The sequence below is a fragment of the Mytilus edulis genome, chromosome 4 (assembly GCF_963676685.1).
Source record: "Mytilus edulis chromosome 4, xbMytEdul2.2, whole genome shotgun sequence".
Classification (NCBI taxonomy): domain Eukaryota; kingdom Metazoa; phylum Mollusca; class Bivalvia; order Mytilida; family Mytilidae; genus Mytilus; species Mytilus edulis.
The window spans coordinates 84215756-84236268 of record NC_092347.1 but is presented as its reverse complement, the minus strand read 5'-3'; the positions used below and the strand labels follow the sequence as shown (position 1 = coordinate 84236268).

Genomic DNA, 20513 nt, shown 5'->3' with positions numbered 1-20513 from the left:
GTGTAGTTTATGGAATATTAAGCTTCTCAATGATCAAAATTAGTGTTTGTCAAACTGCTATATAGCCACTGTAATTTTTCTGATAAATTGATTGGTTCAAATATTTTGAAATTTTTATATTTTTGTCAAAGGGTCAAAGTAAATACTTTTTCAAAATTTTATGAAAATTAAACGGGCCAAATTGATTTAAATGATGGTGTTGGGTACCACCTTAAATTAGTACATTCTTCTGGGGTAGTAAAGTTGTAAACTATTGTGAGTTGTTAACATGTCTGGACTTGAATAACATGACTCAAATCTAAACATTCTAAGATCTGATATATCATTAAGTAAAAGACAGAGGAAACAATCTCAACAGTAATATCTTTATTTGTTCCTTACAGTTGTATCTGCAAAAGAATGAAGATGATTTCACATCATAATTTAATTGGTTTTGCTCATTCCTTGATAAACTTTTCCAAGCAATCCTTGGTATACTGTTCATTCTACATCCAGTTTACCTAAATGAATCTTTATTTAGGATGATTTAAACCTTTTTTTTTGTCTGAATATTGTATGTACATGAGGAACTATATATCATGGCAACATGGTCATTGTTTTTCATTATTAATTCTTCATTATATCACGTATATATATATATATATATTTATGTTACCAGATATGGTTTTATATATCTCTGATGGTACAATTAAGACTTTACAAAAAGCTTTTTATACCAATTATATAATTATTTTTTACACTTTTCTTGTCTAATAATGTTTTGCAGTACACAAAATTACAAAATGTCTAATATCCTCAAAATCACCCCTATATTCTGAATTCAGCACCTTATTCATATTCGAATATGTATATAAACCTCTAATCATTTCATTAAGGTGCTACCTAACACTACAGGAAGATAACTCTGTTAAATCAGCTTAACGTTTTAATTACGTTGTGTAGTTTATGGAATATTAAGCTTCTCAATGATCAAAATTAGTGTTTGTCAAACTGCTATATAGCCACTGTAATTTTTCTGATAAATTGATTGGTTCAAATATTTTGAAATTTTTATATTTTTGTCAAAGGGTCAAAGTAAATACTTTTTCAAAATTTTATGAAAATTAAACGGGCCAAATTGATTTAAATGATGGTGTTGGGTACCACCTTAAATTAGTACATTCTTCTGGGGTAGTAAAGTTGTAAACTATTGTGAGTTGTTAACATGTCTGGACTTGAATAACATGACTCAAATCTAAACATTCTAAGATCTGATATATCATTAAGTAAAAGACAGAGGAAACAATCTCAACAGTCATATCTTTATTTGTTCCTTACAGTTGTATCTGCAAAAGAATGAAGATGATTTCACATCATAATTTAATTGGTTTTGCTCATTCCTTGATAAACTTTTCCAAGCAATCCTTGGTATACTGTTCATTCTACATCCAGTTTACCTAAATGAATCTTTATTTAGGATGATTTAAACCTTTTTTTTTGTCTGAATATTGTATGTACATGAGGAACTATATATCATGGCAACATGGTCATTGTTTTTCATTATTAATTCTTCATTATATCACGTATATATATATATATATATTTATGTTACCAGATATGGTTTTATATATCTCTGATGGTACAATTAAGACTTTACAAAAAGCTTTTTATACCAATTATATAATTATTTTTTACACACATGACATTGTTTGATGTTGTGAATGGTTTTTCATTTGATTACATTTATATCTACTGAAAGATGATAAAGTGATAAGAAAAACAATTGAAATATTACGATTAAAAATGACTTGCAGAACAAGAAATAAAACAAGCATACATTTTTTAATACTTTTCCCTTAATGTTTACTTCCTAATCTTGACAGATGCCCTCATGCCGATGATTCATTATAACTTCCAAGATATTTTTTAATATTTACACATTTTACTACCTATTGAATATTATGTCTCAGTTACAATATTTTCCTTGTTGAAATTGAGTGAAGTACTTACACCGTGTAGAACGCCACTTGCGGGGTGTCGGCTATGTTTGACATGGGGTGGCAATTTTGAAGCGACGAAAAAGTAACAAGGTAAGTTCAAGCATCAAAATTTCTTATTTTTAGAACTCTCAGTACCATAAAATGTATTGCACGGAAGGAACCGCAACATAATCTATTTCCTGAAAGCAGAAGCAGTCGTTTTCAGTGCTCAATTTTCTCAAACACCTCGCCCTAGTTTTCCGTGTTGCAGATTTTGAGGCTTTATATGCAAATTTCGGTATAAAAAACTACTTTACACAGCTACCCTCCGTATCATTGATATAGAATTGTATTCCTCTCATTGACTTATACCAAATACCAGTTTCTTAGTTAAAATTAATTGGTTTTAAAACTGTTATTCATCAAAATATAAAGTGTCGCTCGGGGTGTCAGATTTTGCGTCGTAAGGGGTAGAGGCTTGTCATGAAAAAGAATACATTTTCTTATAAATCGATCTCTATCTGATACTTTTTGATTCTAACACACCTACACAAATATGAACATAAATGTAGCAGAAATGCAACCTAGAAAAACACAGGTTACATCAAATTCTTCAAATTTTATTCAATTCCGGTTCGTTTAGAGATATGTATATAGTCAGAGTAGACCTTCAAAGTAGATATTATAATATGACAGATGTGTAACAGAAAACAGATAGTTTTAGCTGGCCGATTACGAACGAAATCACTGTCTTGATCATGTTTTTCTTGTAAACCTGTTCCGTTGTATATTTGTGTACAAGTCGCTGTTTTCTCATTGACAATTGTAGTATCATCGTCTTCAGGAATACTTGAAGTTATGTTGTCATTCGCTGAAAAAGATGCCGGTGAGTGTTTCATTGGAGAGAGTGTTCCAATTCTTTTAGGAGTGATGGATTTTTGCGGCGTGCACGAGTGCTTTTTATATAAACCTGGTAATGAACTATGATGCATTTTGGCTGGTGGAGGTTTCGGGCATATCTTATGTTGAGGACTATTTTGTGATTTTCCACCATGTTTTGGTTTATTGAGCCTTAGCCTTGACTTTGTTTTACCATGATAGTGACTGAAAAGGAAAAGAAATCGTTTACCAGCTTGAAAACTAAATATTTTAAGCCATTTTTACTATGAATGAAATCAAAAGCACATGTTTTATAAGACCATAAAAAAAGGCAAAATGAAAAACTCTTATTTTGTCATGGTAAAGTAGATGTGAATGAAATCAAAAGCATATATTTTTTAAGACCAAAAACAGGCAAAGTGAAAAATCTTTGTCTTGTCATGGTAAAGTAGATGTGTTTGAAATAAAATATATCATATGAAGACTAATTTATAAGCAAATATGTATTTTTTTATGACAAGCCTCTACCCCTTGCGACGCAAAATCTGACACCCCGAGCGACACTTTATATTTTGATGAATAACAGTTTTAAAACCAATTAATTTTAACTAAGAAAATGGTATTTGGTATAAGTCAATGAGAGGAATACAATTCTATATAAATGATACTGAGGGTGGCTGTCTAAAGTAGTTATTTATACCGAAATTTGCATATAAAGCCTCAAAATCTGCAACACGGAAAACTAGGGCGAGGTGTTTGAGAAAACTGAGCACTGAAAACGACTGCTTCTGCTTTCAGGAAATAGATTTATGTTGCGGTTCCTTCCGTGCAATACATTATATGGTACTAAGAGTTCTAGAAATAAGAAATTTTGATGCTTGAACTTACATTGTTACTTTTTCGTCGCTTCAAAATTGCCACCCCATGTCAAACATAGCCGACACCCCGCAAGTGGCGTTCTACACGGTGACTTAGTTTTACTCATTTCTGATCAGCCATCCCTTGAACGAGTTTTCCTTCGAGTTATATTCCTTTAGTTGATCGTCAATGTTTGAACTGTTGAATAGACACACGGCCGGTTTACCTGATGAAAATTAATAACAATAGGTATTTCATATTCATAATATAAGGTGGTATCATACCTCTCACGGAAAACACGTAACCATTGCGTGTGTCATTTAAATTTTCATTTATCAACTGATAAGTGGCACTGCCAAGGAACGTTTTTCATCTTTGTCAATCAAATTATCAAGGAAAATCCACTTTCTCTATTCTTAAAGAATAACGTTGTGACGTACCAAACGATTTATTTGGTTGAGTATGATAAATACGTATCTAGAGACAGGGAGTTGGGAGGTTCGCACGACCCCTTCCCCTTCAAAACAAATAAGCACTGTTCAAGTCAACGTTGTGTTTGAATTGTGACTGCTAAAGTTGAGTTCGCGAGCCCAAATAACCCCGCTTGGAAATTCCTGTCTTCAGGCCTAAAATACATGAGATCTCTTTTCGCCGTCGATTTCGTTGCGTTATTGACGTTGCTAAAGAATGTCATCTTTTAAAACTTAAATCACATCACCAAATTAATAGAATCGATGCCATTATGAGATTTGTTGTCGAGCTGATGGTTGTTATTTTATAGATATCCATTTGTTCTGTAACTAATGGGTGTGAAATTCATTAACTAAATAAGATGGAACCACAATTAGGCACAATCAAAAATATAGTTAATAGAAGCTCTAGATTAGACGTACAAACTAAAATGTATGATTAGAACAAAAAAGCGCGTTATGCTAATATTCTTGATGAATACTGCTACATTTCAGCAAAGCATGTTTAAAGGAGGCGATAGGATAAACTCTGTTAAACGTTAACTTTAGTTTACATTGTGTCCTATCATTTACAGTGATCTTAAAGAATGTCGTATTGAAACCATAGAAGCAAATGCATTCTTCAATATAACAGGACCTCTAATGTTGTAAGTTTATAATTATGATAAAAGAGGGGGGATAAAAAAAAAAGATGTCAGATATACTTCCCATATATTCAGATCGGTTAAATAATTGCATTTATGTAGAAGATTTGACATTTTTACATTATAAGACTGATGATTTGTAATCTTTACTGATGATTAAAATGATGTGAGAAAATAGCTGTTATGAAGAACTACCCAATACATGAACACATGTTATTGTATTTTTAGTACAAAATATACAGTATTTTGTTGCACATTAGGCTTAAAAAATATGTATATTAAAATGATTATTTTCCGTTAAAAAAATCATTCCTTCCGAAAATTGAAATACTTTTTCCAAAAAAAAAAATGTCTTTGCTGCCTGTAATCGAACTTTTACTTTCATATACGCGTCCATATTTTTTAACTTCCTTAAGATAAGTTCTACTGCATCCTCATTAATGCCCGCGTCACACTGTCCCGATTTTTATATACGATGGACACCCGAATGCGAAAATTGTAAGTTCGTACGAAGTTGGTCCCGATCTCGTTAAAATACCAAAAAAGTGACCGAAGCAAGTACGATGAATAACGAAGTCTATACGATGGTGCCGAAATTATATACGATAGCAAAAGATGGACATACGAAGGTTAACCGAAGACGGGTATTTAAGCTTCAAATCTCAGCCGAAGCCTACACGATGGATCACGAAGGCTACACGATGGATTACGAAGGCTACATGATGGATTACGATGATGGCGCGATGGCCATACGATGTCTAAAAGATACGAACAGAATTTCGACAACATATCGTTTCTGTACAAGTCTTCCATGCATGGCGGAAAATCGATCTGTTTGTCTAATTCTTATAAAACTTAGTTTATTATCTCCTCGCCTACTACATGTAAGTTGCGTGTAGATAAAATTGTTATGGACACTCTAGAACCAAAATGCTCAAAACTTGGTATGGTGTTACTCGTTAAGAATATCTTAAGCGCTATTGACTTGAAAGTTCAAAGGTCAAGGTCAGAGTGGAAGTTATAATACAAGGCAATATCACCCTTGTAGACACTCTAAAACCAATATGCTTCAAAAGATTTTATCCACATTTGGTATATTGTTCCTCCTTGTAATGATCTGACATTTTTTAACGGTCAAGGCCAAAGGTCAAGGTCATGCAGATGGACTTGTTTTTTCTCCTTGAAATAGCATAATACACAGGAAATTGGTTGCTCATTTTTTTACTTGCTGGTTCTAAAGACAATATTACTGTTACAGTTACTGAATGTTTTGGTTGATTTCTAAAAACATAGTTTATGTATCAAATATGATTATTCAATTTACCATTTTCTTCATGTGTCATATACAAATATAGTGTCCATAATTGTCCCTAATATGTATACAAGGGGAGGCCACGCTCGGCATTGCCTTGTTTGAACTGTAAAATGTGTACACTAGTCTGAATAATCACCCATAATTATGCCCATGTTTACTGATCTATCTTAAAGGTAAGGTAATGGGTTCGTTGATCTATTTTATTCAAAAAGAGCTCTTTCCAGGAGAATATCATAATAATATAGATAAATGATAGGATGTGGGGAAAGCAACAAATGCGGCAAAATATGACATATAGAAAACAAAATGGTTATGGAGTAAACATTCGTGTGACAACAACTCAGACGATACATAAAAAATCAGAATAATGAAGAAAATGTTGCTTTCCCTATATACGTGTACCTGCGTATACGTATACGTGTTGGTGTACGAGGCGCGTTTATGATTTTCATTATGTTACTTGATATGAAAAATTGACAAAAAAATGATATTTTACTTGTTAAAGTAAATCCTGAGCCTGTAATAGCTGCTCTTCTTGTTCCATTTGAATTAATAGAAACAACGCTGTAGCCTTTCTTGTTCTCATAGAATCATATGATATGAGCTCCATGTTTTGTGAACGTCTTTCTTAACTGTCGTATTAGACTGACCAGTGCATATCACGCATGGCACTTTAAATGTATTTCAGTGCGAAAATTAACTTACATTTAGCTGGATTTATTGCCGTCGTAGTTCCATCTTGTCGCCTTCGTACTTTTATTCGATGGCAACACGACGGGATTACGAGGTCTTCACGAAGTCGTGTTGTCATCGTAAGACCTTCGGGTATCTTCGTGATTCATTCGTGTAGACATCGTAATGTCAAAAATGACCGATGGAAACGATGGAAACACGAATGCAATACGATGTTCAAAGATGCATTCCCGGTGACATTACGATGGTGAGGATGGTGATACGAACTCAATACGAACCCTCAACATCGGACGCACCTTCGGGGATTTTTTAACATGTTAAAAAATTTAGAACCCTTCCCGAAGTTGTCCCCGAAGGCTAGAAAAAGTGGCCGATGGTTCTACGATGGTTAAAGATGGCACTACGAATAGCCCGATCTGGATACGATCAGTCCCGATTTTGAAAATTTCCATTATCGTGTTGCCATCGGCGTAAAAATCGGGACAGTGTGACGCGGGCATTACTAATGTACATTTTACATTTTTATATTCATATTTCTCAAGTTGCTATAAATAGTAGTAGACAATGCTTTGTTCGTTATAACATTAAAATATGTATATTTAAAATCTCAGTCAAATCAGATGGATAGATTTGTAAGCATTTAACATGCAGTTGCAAAATCATCTTGAATTTCAGTATTAGAAAATATCAACATGGTTCCGGCGTTGAACTAGACAAGCACTTTGAGCCTTTTGGAGGTATTTGTTCGCAAGGTTTATATAGTCGTCAGTAAGACATCAACCGTATATGTAAATATGTTAGTGACTTCAATCTCGCTATCATGATACCTTTGAGGCGAACTATCAAATCGTTGAATATTATTAATGTAAAAGCCCTACAAAAGATAAATTTGTACTTAAAAATGAATTGAGACTAACACTCACATTTGATAATTCTCATTCCTGCTAGATCTACAAATTGGTGAAAAAATTATAAACATGTTTCATCAATTGCTTTATTTGCTCATTTCTGCTCAGTTTGGGTCAAAGATTAATATTATTTATAGGAGTCTTCAAGCCAATAGAATGCGGGAAATACAAAGCAAAGCATTCAGAGACCTCATTGGTGTTGAAATAATGTAAGTACAATGTGATATTATTAAATGTTATTGGAATGTAAATTAAAATAAGTACTTTTAATTATTTGATTAATTTTTTAAAACAATAAGCCAGATGCAAACAGCAAACATGGTAGAATTGTTTTCGAATAGTTTCAAATAGGCAACTGGCAATAACTCCGTGAATATATATATAGATATAAATAGAAACAAAATTAAATATTATAATCAAAAGTTTCACGCTAGAGCGAAAAGATGATGATTGATCAATTATATTACTTATAGAAAGGACAGAAAGTATCATAATAATGGGGGGAAAAGGAGCCAAAAGTCAACCAAACACAAGAAGACAGATGACACAAATACAGAGATCGAACACCAAAAAATTATGATATGAACGTTTCATTCAATTTGTTGAATGTGTATTTCATAAGCTCCATTGAAAGTCATGATCCTGCATTGCCAATCGATGGAAATTTCCGATGTTTAATTCTCATAGATCTATAAAGAAGATAACAAGCCATGTATAAAAAAACCTAAGGAATTCGCATGAACTCCAATAGGGCTAAGACTGGGTGTAATAGGCGACAAGTGGAAACACTTTAAATTACAGATACATTGTATACATGAATCAAGATTTCAGTTTCAATAAAAACATCTAATTGGGTTTTCAGAAATTTAGACGACAATTATCTACAAACAATCAACAGTGAAACATTCGTTAATATGCCAAATCTGGACGTTCTGTAAGTATCATTCCGAGACATTTTATAGATAGCTGGCTACACGTAATGGTATTTGGAAAATATTGAAAGACGTTACAATTACGTACGTTGACGTTTTGTGGTCTCTAGTGAATTAAAAGTCGCATTGGGAATCATAGACATCTTCTTATTTCTTTATAAAATCAGATAGATTTTGTTAAAGAAAAAATAATAAAGCAGGAAACCCAAGAAAAAATTTATTTATGTGTGATATATGCGAGAAAAAAAAATCATTTTAATGTTCATTACTTGTAATCAAAGAAAGATTCACCCGAACTTGTAATCAATATTGAAATCCTCATTTTCCAAAAATCTCATTAATTATACGAGTTTTATAATTTTAAACGCGGTTCATCTAAAAAGACTAATCGTTAATGCACAAGTCGAAAAAGAAAAACAAAAGTTTATGTCTAAAGTAACTAACAAACGTCATTTTTACCACGTCTTAGATCTACGTCGTCTGGTCTGCCTAGTACCAAACGTGACGTCTTCCCAAATATCTGTTTCATATATATAAATTAACTTATGGTACTCATCATAACAACGGGCATAAAGGGCTTGTACCTTTATATTTACATTAAAAGGCAAACGTATAATAGTCGGTAGCTGCCAGGTAAACAAGTTTAAGATCAATGAGTTGAATATTTAAGTTAAAGAAAGTCTAGTCTGGTCTCGTCGGTTTAGGTTCGAATTACTGTATTCTTTTTTTCCGTTTTTTTTCTATTTTGAATGTCATGGTGGATATTATTGAAATGATGGCTGGTTTTCTCGTTTACTTTGGGATTATCATTGGCCAATTCAGGTATTTGGAAATGAATGATCACATTCAATTCATGCATTTTTGTTTTTATACATATTTATATATGTATTACAAATTTCATATCTAAATATATACATTATTGGCCAACTAATGGTAAAATTACGATAAAGTCAAGCCCTCGTGAATCATTTCTTAATTTGTGTACCGTATAGCGGCTTATTTTCGCGGAGTATCTATTTTTGATTGCCGTATAGAAGGAAACCACGAAAAAGAATCAGCGAAAATGTATGCATACTTTTGGTAATTGGTCATAGCTAAATTGTTATGTAAACCATTTTCTTGTCAAGTGTATACCCTTTTTAATTAGGGTCAAATGTCATTATAGTGTAAGTCACTCTTGTTAATTTCATAACCTAATACTAAGTCAACTGCAACCTATACACGAAGTCTTTACACCTGTGACATATATCTTAACTGCCGGTATGCAAGTGATAGACTGTTTCCGAATAAGATCAACAAATAAGACGTCATTTAATCATTTAATCGTAAATAAATACACTTGTTTATCGATATCAATTATTTTAAATATTTTAATTTCAAGCATTTCAGTACCTGCCAAAATCTTTAATTGGGTTGCAAATAATCCGCCAAAATAACAATCCATTATTTTGCGTAAACTTTTTTTTCCCAATAAACAGCGAAATGTAACCCCATTAAGTAAAGACTCTTTTACAGTATTACGTTCCTCTAACGCTTTGAGTACACATCTGTTGTAAAAAAAACATGCATATTGGATGTCAGCTGCCGGCAACGTCATGATTTGTTTGATCTGTTTCAATAATTCTTCAATGTTGGATGTTTTTTAATGAATGAGTGACCCGTTGTCAATCTCAATGATCATTCAATGATGACGTAAAATTTAAGCATTCTACGGAAAATGCACGGATGTGAACAGAAAGTCGTCGAAACATCGAAACATTATCAAACAGTTATAAATATTTGTTGAAGGCACATATTCTTGAATACAAGTATGATCATCTTCGACTAAATGTGTCTATGTTTATTATTGTAAATCGTTGAAGCTTGTTTCTCTTTATTTACAATTTGTTCAACCACGGGAACATCAATTTTTTACTATCACATAGGGCGTGGTGATCCAACGAGTTGTCGTCTTTGACCTATTAGAATGTTACTTGTTGTAAAACATTTTACATGAAGGACCAACCAGTAAAATAAATATAAGTTCCAGCCCCTACGAATTATTTCTTTCTTGTTTTTATCCCATAAAAGGTGCAAGACATGTCTGACTACAACTTTTTTAATAATATTTTTTGTTCATTTACCAAAATACTTTGATCATATTTAACTGAAGAGAAAAAAAGTAATAGAACAACAAAAATACTGAACTCCGAGGAAAACTCAAAACGGAAAGTCCCTTATCAAATGACTAAATCAAAAGCTTAAACACATCAAACGAATGGATAACAACTGTCATATTCCTGACTTGGTACAGGCATTTTCTTATGTAGAAAATGGTGGATTGAACCTGGTTTTATAGCTAGCTAAACCTCTAAATTATATGACATTCGCATCAAATTCATGAAACAAGCTAAGAAATTTGGTTTTCATGATGATTATCTTTCGTTTGCCATAAGTAGTGTATTATATTTTCAGATAAATGTTGTATGTATTTTCAAGTAGCATAAAACTATTACAAAAAAGGTTTTAAAAGAAATTAGAATTTAAAATTAGAAGAAAAAGTTTTCGATGCTGTCAACATTAGAGTCAGACATTTCTTTTTAATCAATAACTTTTTCAACCTCATAGAAAGTTACGAAACTTCGACGTAAGCTTTTTTTTTATTCATAGCTTAATTATTTTATGTTTGTACAATGTATTTGTTTTCCCTAATTTTACTATTCACGGGGATGGATATAGTTTTAAGTGTATGTTTAAAATTTGTTGACAATAATAGATTTCTAACCCTTATAGAATTTACTAATCGTGGACAAAAGCTTCCTTTTTGGAATTTAAAAGCAAGATTTGTTTACATTTTTAGTCGGTAATGATGTGAAAATGTACCTAGAAAGTATAACTTCATGATTTTTAAGTAACTTGCAGTACTTCTTTAATTATAAATGCTCGGTTTTACTTTTCGTACTGTCTGTCACATGTGCAACCACTGGAATTTGAGATGCGACATGTTTAAGTTGCCTGTATGTCGTATCATTTTCACCAAAGTAGATGAATTGCATTATTTTCTATTTTTTCCACACAAGTTCAGCTATACTAGTTTTCCTCAGGTTTAATTTGTAGTTCTGTGGTAACATGACACCAGTATGAGTTTTTGTGCAACCATTAAGTAGTTTTGGGGTCCTTACTTATTCATTTAGCCCTCATATTTTTGTTGGAGTCAACACTACACTTTTACACTTACTGTAGTAATTTGAGACTGTGAAATCTTTTCCGATTTGTATCCCTTAAAATATATTATATACGTAAACATATTACTAATCTTACACGATTTTCTGTTTTTAAAAGAACTATAAGGAGAAACAAAATTGTGCACATTGAAGTTAATGCCTTTGGGGAGCTGCCAGAACTACTTATCTTGTAAGTAATTTAATTCTAAGTTTGACCATTCTTTTTGTAGACTATTGTTTTGCAATGGCTATTTCCCTCGTAAAAATAAAATTGACTTGAAGGGTTTAAATCTCAGTTATGGAAAACTACTTCAACAAACACATTCCGCCGAAAGTCAAAAGTATGTATCCACAAATATAAATAAAATTGAGAATGGAAATGGGGAATGTGTCAAAGAGACCTCAACCCGACCATAGAACAAACAACAGCAGAAGGTCACCAACAGGTCTTCAATGCAGCGTCCTTCAGCTGGCCAAATATATATATATATACTAGTTCAATGATAATGAACGCCATACTAAACTCGAAGACTATTTTATGTTGATATAGCTAACAAACTGGACTTCGTTATTTCAGTAGTTTTGATATGTTAAAGGCATTTTCTAAATTGAGACATTAAGATTCAGGCATACTATTTAATGACTTTTTTCAAAATGCCTAGAAAAATTGAAACAGGTTAGTGTCAATTTTCCTTTGGCGGTAGATGCATGCATAACAATATAAGCTTATTATGTCCATCCTTCTTGTGGAGTTCGTGCGATCCCTCCGGTTTTATTTCTCTTCGCTTCCTGATCGAGTTTTGAGATTTTAACAACGGAGGGTACTGTCAACTTTATTCATCAGATTTTTACAGACACAACATTTGCCATTCGCCACTGAAGATGAAGATACTCATATCTTTTCGTCATTATAAGAATCAAACACTGTCGTGTATGAGCCTCATGATATAGAGGGAAATCAATATGTTCGCATTCTTTCTAAATAAAGGACATTAAATTGAATGTCTAATGTAAGGAAAGTGGCATATTGTAAGCACAAAAAAAACAATTATGTGCTTAATATTCGCGAAAACTAGTTTATATTTTTGTTTAGGGGCCAGGTGAAGACCGCCTGTGGGTGCGGGATGTGCTCGTTGTGTTGAAGACCCATTTGTGGCCTTTGACTGTTTTCTTCACGTTGTTCGCCCCTTCTTAAATTTAACAGACGTCATCACGAGTCCGTTGACCTTTATGGAATAACTGTATCACAGATGATATCGGATATGTTCCTCACGTCGTCACTATAATCCCCTTCTTCCTCCACGACGGCTGTCACATGTGGAGCAGGATTTGTTTACCCTTCCGGAGCACCTGAGATTACCCCAAGTTTTTGGTGGGGTTTGTGTTGCTTAGTCGTTAGTTTTCTATTTTATGTCATGTGTACTATTATATGTCTGTTTGTCTTTTTCGTTTTAGCCATGGCGTTGTCAGTTTATTTTCAATCTGTGAGTTTGACTGTCCCTGTGGTATATTTCCATCTTTCGCACCTCTTTTGGTAGGGTTGTTTTCTCTTTCATACATTATCTTTGTCCATTCTAATTTCATTTGTCTTTAAAGCGTTTATTTGCCATTTTGATTTTCATTGTTGACAAAGTTGTTTATTTTTATAGTTATTATAATCATATCACAATGTTGACTGCATTACCCAAATTTTAGAAATGTTTACCTGTTTTTTGTTTTGTTAACACATTGTTGTCAAGATAAAGGAATTATATGCGACTGTCGTATAGCTAGTTATAAAACTAGGTTCAATCCACTATTTTGTACATAAGGAACTGTCTGTACAAAGTCAGGAATATGACAAATTTTCCCCATTCGTTTGGTGTGTTTGAGTTTGACAAGCTTTTTCTGTGTTGTATTTTCCTTGGAGTTTAGTTTTTTTTCTTTTATTTTATCCGTAGGTGGCCCGTTGGAAGGAACAATATATATCCCTATCCCTCATTCCTTTATTTCAAGCAGCTGTTCAAATTTCTATTTTTTTTTTATACAAACAATTCATTGCATTGAATTATTTTCACTATGTTCTCAGTTCGAATATGCATGAAATTTTTCATACTGAACGCAAACAAGCATAATCTTTCTTTTGTTTGCTTTATCTTACACAATTCTGTTTAGAATCTAGATTTTCTAAGAATGGTTTATTAAATGCTGTTTCATTGTCAAAAAACGTGTCCATTTGCAGTCACGAAAAAAATTATAACATCACTACAAACTGAAATACAATGAGTACATGCTTAACATAGTTTCACTCAAAAGAACTTTCAACTTGTATTTGCAGAATAAACTTAATTTTTGGTTATATTCTTTGCAAGATATTGAGTTTCTGGGGATATGCATCTTAATGAAATCCATTTTCTTCAAATTTCTGAACTTGAACAGGCAATTTGTTCAACTTTGTTTTAAAATTTTAGTCATTTTACAAAATTACTAGGTATTTTAGTCAATCTGTATAACGATTGTCAAGATTAGCCGTTTTGCCATTTGCCTTAATTTAGAAGCTGCCTGTAACATATAAAAGGAGTATTCATTAACATGTATATTTCAAGTTGAAACGCATGTTACATTTTATATTTTTAAAGTACGTAAAAAAAATCTGCAGGTTGACTTTGTATAAACACCTTTAAATCTATAGCTAAATATGAATCTGTTGACCTGTATTTGTTTTCTTTTTTCTTCGTCATAATTAATGTTATGAACAATTTCAATTCATACAATGGTTTATGTTTTCAGGTCCCTTCATTCAAACAGTTTAATTTGTGACTGTAGAATCCGTTCTTTTCAACTTTGGGTATTACAGCAGACATCAACAGTTGCAGATGGTGTTGTTTGTTCTAACATAAATGAACAACTTATCAAGGATATTCCGAATGTTGAGGAGTGTAAAGGTTTGAATTTGAAATAAATCAGTCCTTTACCTTAAAAAGGAACTAAGCGTACAAAATTTAGTAAAATAAGAATATTTTCGGATACTGTTGAGCTAATACTATACCTGCGTTCTTTGCATCGACGTTATTTAAACATCTTCTGCTCTTCAAACACCTGGGCAATCTAAACTATCTTAATCATATCAATTCTAAAAGTATCTACTTTAATATAGACTTAAATTTTGTCTGTCACGAAAATAACGTGTCAATACATGGCTTAGAATAGGACATAGGGGTAAATATAAGAAATCGTCATATATCTTTAGATAGTTCAAGATATGGAAAATCTGACGAGGCAAAACTACACAATAAGTAAGGATATACATGCAATCTATTAAGTCAAAAATTGTAAGACGACATATCATAGGAATTGCTGTCTACGAAAGATGATATTTTTTCAAAATTTATAGATTATCGTTGATCAACTCAACGAGAATGATTTTCTCGCTAGAACCGGTACGGCGAAAGTGAGAAAAGCAATCTAGTTGAGATGACCAACATTTGCCATCCAAATATCTTAAAATGTTAATATTTTTTGTATCAGATGTTGTTTCTTTGTGTCTTTGTTGATTTTAGTCATAAATTGTACAGAAACAGGTCCGAAATAAGCGATGGATAGTAAGTTCCCGTTGATATTAACCTTTCACAGTTGTTTGCCTTGAATCAAGTGTTTCTTTTAAACTATCTTGTCATATGGATTATAAGGCGACTTTTTTGGCACTGTTTCCCGGTTACTTATCTTGTTTTACAAACCCACAAAATATATAAATATTCGAATTTTATTAAAAAATTTAAAGGAAAGTAACTGTCCAGACACTTATATCAATGCATAATGTGATTCAGAAACAACAACTGAGATAGAAAGTTCCACATTAACTACAGAGAGCTTGGAGACGACTCAACAAGTTGAACTCACAACAATAAAAGCTATCGTTGACCACAGTAAGTAATTACTGCTACGTAGAATTAGAAAAATCACAAATGTAGCTTATTTATAAAGCACCTATATGGGGGAAAAGTTTCTTCGGTCGATAACGAGTATCGCAATTTCAAACGATTTCGATGGGTACATATATGCAATACACTAACAAACACACCCGCATACGTTTTAGTTAAAGTCGAACGATCTTGAAGCGTATACAACGTGTACTAAACGTGTCTCAAACTTATCTGTAGCGCGTTTAACGCGCTTGTAGCATATGTTATACGTGCGTGTAGCGTACAGATATACGCTAGACACACGCTAGAGCTGGATGAAAATTTTTATGCTGCATAAAAAATCCCTGGAGTTGTAGCGTTTACCAAGCGTAAACCATGGTATTTCGATGTACTTCAATCTTATGCAACGCGCGTTTAACTATTGCTTAGCGTTCCTCTGGCGTGCAACTAACGTATACCGATATTGTCAATTTTCTCTGTACGTTTGGTGCACACCGGTCTATACGCCAATGTGTGACGCCTGTATTAAGCCTAAATTACCAATTTTACATCCGTATAAATGTGATTCAAATGATTAAAGTCATATGAAACGAGTGACTGGTGCAAAATAATGTTTACCGAATTCTTGAACCAATGCAAGGCATGTATATATCATAAAGTCTTCTGTACACGATTGTGTCATTTTTTACGCAAAAATATCGTATAATCGTCCTTTTTTTGTTCTCTGTCTGTTATGAAGTGAAAATATGGCAGCTCATTAATTGTCGTGTTTGATTAATAATAAACTCATCATAGATACCAGGACTAAATTTCAGCTAAGGTAACCTATGACTGAGGTAGAAAAGCCTTAATATTTCAAAAAATTCAAAAATTTGTAAACAATAAATTTATAAATATAACCATATCAATGACAATTCATGTCAGCACAAAAAGTGCTGACTACTGAGCTTGTGATACCCTCGGGGAAATAAATCTCCACCAGCAGCGGCATCGACCCAGTGGTTGTAAATAAACTCATCATAGATACCAGGACTAAATTTAGTATATACGCCAGACGCGCGTTTCGTCTACAAAAGACTCATCAGTGACGCTCGAATCCAAAAAAAGTGAAAAAGGCCAAATAAAGTTCAAAGTTGAAGAGCATTGAGGACCAAAATTCCTAAAAGTTTTGCCAAAAACAGCCGTATCTTACCGATTGTCACCTTATAGTTAACAATCAACAAAGAAGCATGGATATTAAGAACGCGTATAACATGTACATTTAATAGTATATTTCTGTAACAGATCCATGCGTATTGCGATCACCGGATTTTTACGAGAGGGTCACGCTAGGTCACTTTGAATACGGAAAATATGTCGGTGAATTGCTTCATGGAAGCAAGTTATTAAAAAAGTAAACTTCATCTAAATGTGGACAAATTAAAGAAATTTCTTCAGAAAAAGTATACGTACACAAGTTTAATTATGACAACTATTCATTTTGATATAAAAAACATAGGCATCATTTTTTTTTTAATTTATGGTTTCATATGACTCTAAGTTTAAATGCATGCCAAACTTAAAATTTTATGATATTCATTTGTATTGATTGACTAATTAATACGTCCACATATTTCATACATATTTTTTATCTGTCCGAAAATATTTCCATCAGAATTCAGAAAGGGTGCTTCGTGACGACAATTTCAAACAAGGCCTGTCATTTACACAAACTAACAAATTAATTTGGTTGGATCAGGATGAACAGCGTGCAGAACGTCTACTTGTAAAATATTTTTTTGAGATTAGATTGATATTGTATCTTTTTAAATAATGTTCAAATATGACAAGTGTGTTCTATGTATCCCCTTGTGTATAACCGGCTAGCAAACCTCATTGAATGGGCAACGAAATAAAAACACAAACATTCAAATTCAAATACTTGTTTGAAAGACAACTATATCGAAACGATATCAACAGAAAAGATTTGGTATCATAAAAAAAATAAACTAATTAAAAAAAATTATAACCAGTTCCCAAACAATAAAGAATACGGAATTCACATCAGATAATTTATTTTCCAAACTTCGATAAGAAGACAATATTTATGCTTTTAACAAATGTTGTAAAAGGTTAGTATCGACTTCCATACGATGTCATTTGTCATTCCAGTAGGCCGATTGTCTTTTGCTTTGGAAGAAATATCATGTTCTACTAATTATTCCAAGAAAACAAACGGGAAAAGTTTTACACCAATGAAATGTTTGAACGTTAGCTGTATTCTAACCGACACTGGACATAAAAATGGACATGTCTGTGGAAGTTACTTTAATTAATCCTCTTTCGAAGAAATATTTAGTTTGTCTTAGTCGCTTATTCAAAAGTAAATCGTTTGTCAACAAGTTTCTATACATTGATCTTATGTTTTAGAAACCACAACTAAGATTGAAAGATCAACAATTACCAAAGATACAATCCAACCTCTGGCACTCACAACAAAGATCAATATCGATGATAAAAGTAAGTTATTGTTGTTTAAAAGATAAAAAAAAAATCACATTTGTAACTTTGTCAGCAGTTAAAATATTTTATAACAATAATTTTCTGACAGAAATTATACTTAAACAGAAGTAAATAGCTCATCATAGATACCAGGATTAAAGTTTTATATTAACGCCAGACATGCGTTTCGTCAACAAAAGTCTCACAAGTGACGCTCGAATCAAAAAATGTTTTAAAGGCCAAATAAAGTACGAAGTTGAAGAGCATTGAGGACAAAAATTCTTAAAAGTTTTGCCAAATAAAGTGATTTCATCCAGTTTACCAGACTTTTTATTGCTATCTTCTCTAAATCATGTTTTATACTATTTTAAAGTTTTTTGTTTTGATGCAAGCTTTCCTTCTTTGTGTATGTATTCTTATTGAATGGAATGTTATATGTCCAAATGTTTATATAAATGCATCATATATTTCAGAAACCACAATTGAGATTGAAAATTGGACAATTACTTCAGAAAGTTCAGAGACGACTCAGCCAATATTAATAACAAAAACGAAGGATAACGTTAATGAAAGTAAGCTATTGCTGTTTAAAAAAACATTATTAGTTAATGGTATCATAAATGTATGTTAAGATTAGTTTTTTGTTATGTTTGTCAGTCTGTAAGTATAGCACTTTGTGATGAGTATTTCTTTTCCTTTGAAACGTTTTAAGTATCAAAATTAATATAGATGCATTTCAAGTCAAGTTATTCATTTAAAGATAAGTTTACACTTACATCGGGTACCAATATCAAAGAAATGGCTACCTGGCTGTAAAACTATTGGACACTAACGATCTGCCAGCAAAAATAGTTATTACTTTAAACCAAAAAAAATCAAAAATAAAGTCAAACTCGGACAGACTTCTGTACATAATGTATTTTACAGTTCTTTAGGTTTTTAAAATTTGATAACATTTCATATCCATGAACGTATATTCTAATTTATATGCCAGTACTAAATATATGACTACTGGTCCGGTCATACCGTCAAGCACTTATATAATTAGTGACAAAAATAATTAAGTTCACAAATTTTTAATTCATTATCTAACGAAATAATGAAAACATTGAAAGAATATAATTTCAACATTGCTGTGAGTTAAAACAAATAAAGGCAACAGTAGTATACCGCTGTTCAAACTCATAAATCCATGGACAAAAAACAAAATCGGGGTAACAAACTAAAACTGAGGGAAACGCAGGTTATTTGTTTACAAAGCCATTTGTACATATATTCCAGTTTACAAAAGAATTACGGACGCCATCACGAGTCGGTTGACCGTTATGGAATAACCGTTTCACAAATGATATCGGATATGTTCCTTACGTCGTAACTACAATTCCCTTCCCTTTCATGAATGTGACCTACCGAATTAGACTATTTACCGGATTAAAATTTTGTAATCACATAAGCAACACGACGGGTGCCACATGTGGAGCAGGATCTGCTTACCCTTCCGGAGCACCTGAGATCACCCCTAGTTTTTGGTGGGGTTCGTGTTGTTTATTCTTTAGTTTTCTATGTTGTGTCATGTTTACTATTGTTTTTCTGTTTGTCTTTTTCATTTTTAGCCATGGCGTTGTCAGTTTGTTTTAGATTTATGAGTTTGACTCTCCCTTTGGTATCTTTCGTCCCTCTTTTACATTACAGATTTGTATGATCAAACACATGCACTGCAAGATTTATATTAACAATAGTTGCCATAGATGAGATGCTTAACTATTCAAACTTTTTTAATTGGTTCTAATATTGCGATTAATTTCTTTTGTGTTCCGTTTTCAGACGAAAATAGAAATCTTAGTTTATTTTTAACAATAAGAAAGGACTCGTTTTTCTTTCAAAAATTTCATTTTATATTTATTTTAGAACTTTTATTTCGATTTTGAATTAATTAATCAAATATTTCTTTAGCCAGCTATAACATCTCAATACTGTTAGGAATCATAGCCTGCACTGTTTCGGCCATGGCATTCATCACAATTATTATCTATATTGTCATCAAGACTAGATGTAGAGGTAAGTATATTAAAATGGAAACTCAGAATCGCTACTTAGATTCAGACAAACATTAGCTTATTTTATTTAAAGTGAAACAAATACCAGATACTATAATTGCGACAAAAACAGTATATGTTAGAATTGAGACAAATACTTGATTTAGAGGTTATTTGATATTTCACGTGTTCACTCTCATTAATGAATGAAAACAACAAATCAGATTTCGTTTT

General features: G+C 32.4%; 1 protein-coding gene across 1 annotated transcript in view; it reads left to right on the top strand.

Annotated features, from left to right (window-relative positions):
- LOC139520786 (leucine-rich repeat-containing protein 15-like) overlaps positions 1 to 20513 on the top strand; it is a 67665-nt gene that overhangs the window by 35355 nt on the left and 11797 nt on the right. Inside the window, exons 12-20 of the mRNA XM_071313729.1 lie at positions 4741 to 4812; positions 7863 to 7934; positions 8588 to 8659; positions 11979 to 12050; positions 14630 to 14784; positions 15667 to 15765; positions 18172 to 18261; positions 18717 to 18815; positions 20197 to 20301. Coding sequence (XP_071169830.1) covers positions 4741 to 4812; positions 7863 to 7934; positions 8588 to 8659; positions 11979 to 12050; positions 14630 to 14784; positions 15667 to 15765; positions 18172 to 18261; positions 18717 to 18815; positions 20197 to 20301 — 836 coding nt within the window. The remainder of the gene's footprint in view (positions 1 to 4740; positions 4813 to 7862; positions 7935 to 8587; positions 8660 to 11978; positions 12051 to 14629; positions 14785 to 15666; positions 15766 to 18171; positions 18262 to 18716; positions 18816 to 20196; positions 20302 to 20513) is intronic.